Here is an 8,174-nt window from a genome sequence, read left to right as displayed (position 1 = left end):
AGGAAGGAAGGAAGGAAGGAAGGAAGGAAGGAAGGAAGGAAGGAAGGAAGGGAAAGAAAATAAAATGAAACAAAGGGGTACCTGGCTGGCTCAGCTGCTAATGCATGTGACTCTAGATCTCAGGGTGGTAAGTTCAACCCCATGTAGGTGTGGAGATTACTTAAAAAAATTGTTTTTTATCTTAAAAAGAAAAGTTACAGGGGCACCTGGGTGGCTCAGTTGGTTAAGTGTCCAACTCTTGATTTCAGGATCTCATGGTTTATGAGATCGAGCCTGGAGTCGGGCTCTGCACTGACAGCTTGGAACTGCTTGGGATTCTCTTTCTCTCTCTCTCTCAAAATAAATACACTTAAAAAAAAAAAAAAGACACATCCATAAAAAAATGTTTTGTTGAGAGAAAAGTACAAAGTATACAGTAATCTCCCTTCCTTTTCTCTCCCCTGTTTACCTAGTAACCCCCACACATTCCTATCACAAATAACTGCTGTTAATAGTTTCATGTAATATTTTTCCAGAGTTTATGGGATTCCTGGCTGGCTCAGATTGTGTGAATCTTGTTATCAGGGTTGTAGGTTTGAGCCCTATGTTGGGTATAGAGATTACTTAAAACTAAAATCTTAAAAAAAAAAAAAATCACAAAACTTCCAGTTTCTTCACACATACACAAGCAAAATCAAATATATATTATTCTCCTTTTTACGAAAAAAGCAATATACTATAGATCCTATGCTGCATTTTGTTTTCTTCTTAGTATCTCTTGGCGAGCTTACTATTATCTATACATCAGAGCTTCATCATTCTGAATGGATATGCCATAATTTAGTGAGTCATTTTATTTTTTTTTAATATTTAAAACATTTTTGGGGGCGCCTGGGTGGCGCAGTCGGTTAAGCGTCCGACTTCAGCCAGGTCACGATCTCGCGATCCGTGAGTTCGAGCCCCACGTCGGGCTCTGGGCTGATGGCTCAGAGCCTGGAGCCTGTTTCCGATTCTGTGTCTCCCTCCCTCTCTGCCCCTCCCCCGTTCATGCTCTGTCTCTCTCTGTCCCAAAAATAAATAAACGTTGAAAAAAAAAAAAAATTAAAACATTTTTGGGGTGCTTGGGTGGTTCAGTCGGTTGAGCGACCGACTTCAGCTCAGGTCATGATCTCACAGTTTGTGAGTTCAAGCCCCGTGTCGGGCTCTGTGCTGACAACTCAGAGCCTGGAGCCTGCTTGGGATTCTGTGCCTCCCTCTCTCTCCGCCCCTCCCCCACTCATGTTCTGTCTCTCAGAAATAAACATTAAAAAAAATTTAAAGAACATTTTTATTTTAAGTAGACGCCACACCCAACATGAGGCTCAAACTCTCGGCCCAGAGATTAAGAGTCATATACTCTATTGACAGAGCCAGCCAGGCGCCCCTAATAGGTCTTTTATTAGTAGACATCTTCGTTGTTTCCAAACTTTGCTATTGTAAAACTATAATCAGTGTTTAAAGAATTAATTTCTAAACAGACACTTTAATTAATTACTTTTCTTGGGGGGGCGAGGTCAATAAATATACATCTATATAATCAAAAAAACTAAATAAATTTTAAAGTAAAATAAAATTACATTTCTTTCTTCTCTCTCTTACTTTATATATATGGCCTATTTGACTCTTCATAAATATAAATGTTTCAAACCCCATTCAAAATACACATGAGGGGGTGCCTAGGTGGCTCAGTTGGTTAAGCTACCAACTTCCACTCAGGGCATGATCTCGCATTTCATTGAGTTCCAGCCCCAAGTCAGGCTCTGTACTGACAGCTCAGAGCCTGGAGTCTGCTTTGGATTCTGTGTGTGTCTCTCTCTCTCCCCCCCTCCCCCACTCATGCTCTGTCTCCCTCTCTCTCTCAAAAAAAAACCACAAATAATAAATAATAATAACAAATAACTAAGCAAATGACCAAGTACCTGTTTTTCAGTAAAAAACTCATACAAAACTCAATCACATAAGTGAGGTTATTTTCTCCACCACTCAAGTCCCATAAAACTGTGTATACATTTGTAAGTAAGCCAACTAGGTAAACACAAACACTCTACATGATTCTGTAATGCAGTTTTGGCCAAATATTTCTTGAAAATACCAGGCCCTTGACATTAAGATAAACAGCACTGCTGTTAAGCATCTAGAAAGGAGCACAGTAAGATAAATGGCCCCTCTTAAAATTAATTTCCTTTATTACAGACAATGCATCACTACATTCACTAAGTAATTAAACTCAATACTTTCTCAGACAAGTACTATTCAAATTCTGTAGTTAAGTTTTTCCACCAGTCTATGGTAGATCGACATATTTGTAAAATATGATAAAAATGTTATGGCAATTTCAAATTGCTAACAAGTTTCTAATCACTCCCTCCTGAACTTAACTCATTATAAATAGAAATGAAAGTTTTAAGATCAGCATTGGTGGGACAATGACACTCTTAGTAACACTGATTCAGACCATGAGTATGACTAATTTTTTTTAAGCTCTTAGAATTATCTAATCATGGGGCGCCTGGGTGGCGCAGTCGGTTAAGCGTCCGACTTCAGCCAGGTCACGATCTCGCGGTCTGTGAGTTCGAGCCCCGCGTCGGGCTCTGGGCTGATGGCTCAGAGCCTGGAGCCTGTTTCCGACTCTGTGTCTCCCTCTCTCTCTGCCCCTCCCCCGCTCACACTCTGTCTCTCTGTCTCTCAAAAATAAATAAACATTAAAAAAAAAAAAAAAAAAGAATTATCTAATCATTAATCGGTCTAAACACATCACCCCAATTTAGAAAAAATTTTAATTTACCTTAGGAAAGTATTTGTATAGTCCCATGTATGCAAGTTGTAAAGTAAGAAACGGAGCAAATATGGACTGTGAAGACAGAAGATAAAGTTATGTATTTCCAACATTATCATTCAAATCACAACAGATCAAGCTAAACTAACAGCAGCTGTAAAATTCCAAGCAAAAACATGGTAAAAAAAAAAAAAAAACCAACAACTTAATTTTAGTGGCTGAGAGCAGTCTTGTTTCTGCAGAAGGGTGAAAAAACTAAAGGGACTAGATTGCCTTATTATAAAACTTATAATTAAGTTTATAAATAAGTTTATAATTAAGCTTATAATTAAGTCCTTATTAAAAAACATATTTCTCAAGTCACATTATTTTGATGTCCCCCAAAATGTCTTCTCTCACAAAAATTTACTCTTTAAATGATTTAGAGTATTCAATGGTGATAGATGTGTAACACATTATGCAGTAACATCTCTCTCACCGAGAAGTAACTAACTGACAATTTCGAAGCACATATAAAGGCCCAGTACTCAAAAGATAACATGCATTCCCAGACTCTGGGGCAAGAAGTTGACTTATTAACTCTATCTCTGGCATCCAAATGACAAGCTCTTCTTGTTATAGATAAAATGGCATGGTTTTCTTGCTTCTCACACAATACAATCAGAAAGATCAAAACAATAATTAATTTACATTTATTCCTAAACGTAAAAATATTATGGAGTGAACAAGCAAACAAACATCACCAGATGGAAGTACTTAGAAATAGCAGCTGAAAATCTCATAGCAAAAAAAACCCCAGAAAACCAAAAAAACCTCACACAAAAATGAGGCATAAAAATAGGACCTAACTTTCAAACCATAAAAACACAGAGCCCTCTCAATAAGAGAAAGCAGCTACACATCTCACTAAATGCTGAAAGCTAGGACAATTTAACATCAGAAAAAAGTCTGTACAACAGATTCTCACTTAAGAAAAAATGCATAAAACTGATTTTAAGAAAGGTTTTTGCCGAGGAACCTAAACTTTCATAATCTGAAAAATTTGCTTATGTACCTGTTACCTGGTAGATATTCTTTAAATGTCTAGTGAATGGAAATACTTCGAAGAGCAAGACACTAAACTATGAGCTATGGCTTTCTTCAATTCTCCCGGCATGTTCTGGTAAAATAAAGACGAACTGCCATTATGATGATACTACCACATTATAAAATGCTGAGGTGCTTTCTGAACGACAGGAAAATTATGTGGTTCAGGATTATATTAAATTAAAGCTCCTGTTCAGGACCACAGCAACTGCATTTTAAGGTTTCAAATTATTTGAAAAGTGGTAATTAATCTATAGTACATGTAGATACTTTACCCTTTGGCTTTGGAAAGCAACTGCCCAGCTGTCACTTAGCGATGTGACCTTGGGCAAATGACTTAACCCCTGAGGCTTCATTCCTTCATCTATAAAACACAGAGTCCAATGATACCTAGTTCAGGAGGATGAGGTTAAATGAATTAATACATGTAAAGCACTTAGAATGCTGCCTAGAATACAGAAAGAGTTAAGCAATTATTACTGGGCTCTGTATTTATCCAGGACATTTCATCTATATCTAGGTGAACAGCCGTTTATACTATATCCCCAAACAGCCACATGAATCTGGTAAACAGTAATATTGGCAATCAGTCCCACAGATTAATAGTCCTCATCACATAACCAATTTGCATTTTCCATTATGTTTCTTACCAAGTACTTGCAAACAAAAGCTCTGACTCCGAAGGCAAGAAGAGCACATCCCACCAATCTAAATATTCGAAAAGAGTCAAATTCTTCTGCTGTATTTCCATCTTCTTGATTGGGTTTCTCACTAATCAGCTGTTTCCGTAGCTTCATTGCTTCTTCAAATCTGGAGAGGTACTGTTCGAGGCCATGGCGAGAACCCCTCTGGACAGTGTCTGCTGTCAGGTCCCCTCTGTTCCGCTGCCGGAGCTCAAGGTTTACATCATTACTGCACTCAGGTGGTTTAATGAAAGAGTCCAATCTGTCTCCCAGCTGAGTCCCCTTTACCTCGGCCACCTCACTTTGCTGGTCAGTAGTTCCTGTACCAACAGAATCGCCCAGCACTACTCGCTTTGAAACTGAAGGGATGGTGAGAGAGTTCAGTTTGTCACTGTCCTGCTTTGATTTTGTTTGACCTTCTTCTTCTGAGAAGAGAAATTTAGAAGCCTTATGTAGTGTATACTGGCAAACACCTTTCACGTTAAGATTAAAAAATATGCTGCTACTGGTAGAACTCTGCAGTCTCTGAATCTAAATACTGGTTCCGCATGAAAAAATAAACTAGTTCCTTCCTCTACACGCTCAAAATACATCACTCCAGAAGAGTTTTCCTGCAAAGGACATAATCCAAATTTGGGAAGTAGAAGACTAGCAGACAAATTGGGAAAGATGGTCATGGATGGAGCAAGCCAAAAAGACCAGGTTTTCATGGATAATGTATCCCAGAAGTATGACTGCACTGCCTGCTCTAGCCTATCTGGTTAAAAATATAAAATGATTAGGGGCGCCTGGGTGGCGCAGTCGGTTAAGCGTCCGACTTCAGCCAGGTCACGATCTCGCGGTCCGTGAGTTCAAGCCCCACGTCAGGCTCTGGGCTGATGGCTCGGAGCCTGTAGCCTGTTTCCGATTCTGTGTCTCCCTCTCTCTCTGCCCCTCCCCCGTTCATGCTCTGTCTCTCTCTGTCCCAAAAATAAAAACACACCCCCCAAAAAAAAAAAGTTGAAAAAAAATATAAAATGATTAAAGCTCTTTAAAACCTGTATTTTAATATTACAATTCTGAACCCAGAGTCCTGTCAGCATAGGGTGTGGCATATCCTACAGCTACTGTTTACGTAATCCTCCCACTGTAGTGCTGGAGCCATTAGTAGGTACTTAAGCAGTTTTAGGATGCTTTTCGGGTTTAAATACAAAATAAAGCCTTTAGTGACAAAATGTTCAAAGCAAAAGAACAAAATACAGAATGTACCTCGAGAAGGATAACAAATACATGTCTTGGGAAAGAATAAATACCCTGCTTTTAATTATTAAAGGGAGAAATGTGTTTTCTAGCTGCTGTTCTAGATGAATTTGAAAAAGCGCTTCTTACCTTTCCTACTAGTTCTGGCTGCAAACCTGTGAATTATCTAAAAGTTCAGAGCTGTCTATCTAAAGCCCCGCAGAAATCACAAAGATTTAAGTAGCTTGCGAACAGTGACTAAGCGTCAATTACTATAGGCACTGAATGGAAACTTAGAGAACACTAGCTCATATTAAGTGTTCCATAAATAATCACATGAAAAAATTTTTTAGGAACTCATTGTACATGCATTGGGGGAGAAATGAGGAACTCTCTTTAGGGTTAAATGCAGTTCCTGACATCAATCTCAGCACACTAAGAGAGAAGACCTCTGGTGGGCACGGCCCACCTGTTAGGGCACAGAGAATGGTCGCTCCAAATTTATTCTCCTGTTGTTGAAAGCCTGCAGATGACAGTGTTGAGGGCACTAAACACAGACACTACGATATGACCGTAAGGGTCCTAGATCCACGTAGGAAGGACTAGGGGGGCAGTTCAGTAAGCACAAGCTCCCCTGTGCCGACAGAGTAACAGCGAAAAGCAAAAAAAGGAAGATAGATACTAGGGAAGGCACTAGAAGGGAAAGCATCTGGAACGGAAAGAAAGCCAAGTATTCTTCCTGAAGGGCACAAGAGAGCAATGTAACCGGGGCGGAAAATGTGCGCCCTTCAAAAGAGGGGAGGGCGTGGGGAAAGCATACCTGGGCAGAGGGCACCATGCCATAGGGCTCAGGAGCCAAGGTTTCACAACCTGGGGCGGGAACAGGGAAAATCTGAGAGCGAAACCTACGGAAAACTGAAGACAGGTACTAGAAACGTCCAGAGATTAAGAAGTGAGAACTTGAGACATCACCTAAAAAGCAGGGACAGAGGGGAGGTCAGAGAGCAGAGCTTTGTCAAAAAGATCAGCGGGGCGTTGGAGGGAAAGCAAGAACGATCCTCAAGACTCAAAAAGGTGGGCGGGAGCTGAAGGGAGATGGGAGGTTCTCACCTGCGCCACTCCCGGGCCGGTGAAAGCCCATGATCCGGTTGATGCGCTGTTCCGAGTTCATAAGCAGCTTCCTCCGCCGCAGCTCGGCCCGACGCTGGGAAGCCGACAGGCCTGAGCCAGCTGGAGCCCCCGGCCGGTCCCCGCTATCTGTCGCTACGGTCACAGGCTCCATCTTCCCCTCCATAGGTAGGGAAGGATCAAGGTGGTGCTGCAGGTAGCAGAGGCAGCGCAGATGACTTCAGGCCAGGCCGCAGGGCGCGAGCCGCCCGCCTCCCCCGCCTCCCCCGCCTCCCCCGCCGTAGGCCCGCCGCTCCAGAACGCCAAGCCGGAGAGGCTGGCTAAGCATGCGCGCCACCCGACCGGACAAAGCACGAGTCTCGCGCCGCCATTTTGAATGAGGGCAGAGTGGGCCGCCCTAGTTCCTCCTGCCTGTTTTAACTATCAATGTTCCTCTCCTCCGTCGACAGGGTTCTCTGCTCTTCACGAGGACATGAAGAAAAGCGAACCCCCAAACTAACGAGAGGTAAATGAATACAGATGAGGCCCAGACGTAGCTTAGGCTTGTGCCCAAAAGCAAAATGGAGGTTGCTGCGGCAGGCACTTGTTTCCAATGACCTTCTGCGACCTCGCTTATAGATTACGGAAATACGTAACTCGAGGAGCGACGCTTTGGGGAGAGTTGCTTTTAGGTTTTGTTTTTGTGGCTGAGACTTTCTCCTTAATGGTCCTTTTTCCCCAAGTATATACCTGTCGTGTTCCAGGCCTTGTTCACATCTTCCTTCAAGGCTTGCCTAGTGATGCTTGTCCTGCCCATTCTGTTTAAATTGCCACCCTCTCAACACTCCGTAACGTTCTCCTTATTGTTTTTTCTTAACACTTGTAACCGATTCGCAAGATAAATGTACTTACTTTGTTTATGTCTGTTTCTCACCAGCTAGAATGTAGGCTCCAGCATTGTATATTGTTCGCAACTGCAACTCCTGGAACAATGTGAGCGCTCAACGGGGCCCACTTACCTTAAAGCAGTGTTGAGGTCCACAATAGTATTAGGAGCCTGAGAAAATGTTTTTGTTTTTTGTTTTTGTTTTTTTTTTAATATATGAAATTTATTATCAAATTGGTTTCCATACAACACCCAGTGCTCGGGGCGCCTGGGTGGCGCAGTCGGTTAAGCGTCCGACTTCAGCCAGGTCACGATCTCGCGCTCCGTGAGTTCGAGCCCCGCGTCGGGCTCTGGGCTGATGGCTCAGAGCCTGGAGCCTGTTTCCGATTCTGTGTCTCCC

At 42.1% G+C, this 8,174-nt stretch overlaps 1 protein-coding gene across 1 annotated transcript in view; it reads right to left on the bottom strand.

Moving 5' to 3' along the window:
- CAMLG (calcium modulating ligand) overlaps positions 1-7,176 on the bottom strand; it is a 10,879-nt gene extending 3,703 nt beyond the window's left edge. The window contains exons 1-3 of the mRNA XM_040444504.1: positions 6,892-7,176; positions 4,531-4,988; positions 2,804-2,869 (exon numbers count right to left, since the gene is read on the bottom strand). Coding sequence (XP_040300438.1) covers positions 2,804-2,869; positions 4,531-4,988; positions 6,892-7,075 — 708 coding nt within the window. The 5' untranslated portion in view covers positions 7,076-7,176. The remainder of the gene's footprint in view (positions 1-2,803; positions 2,870-4,530; positions 4,989-6,891) is intronic.
- Positions 7,177-8,174: the final 998 nt, after the last annotated feature.

This window comes from Herpailurus yagouaroundi, unplaced genomic scaffold (genome assembly GCF_014898765.1).
Source record: "Herpailurus yagouaroundi ecotype Mexico unplaced genomic scaffold, PumYag 192, whole genome shotgun sequence".
NCBI lineage: Eukaryota > Metazoa > Chordata > Mammalia > Carnivora > Felidae > Herpailurus > Herpailurus yagouaroundi.
Note: the sequence above shows the minus strand (reverse complement) of the source record. Positions and strands in the feature narration are given on the sequence as shown.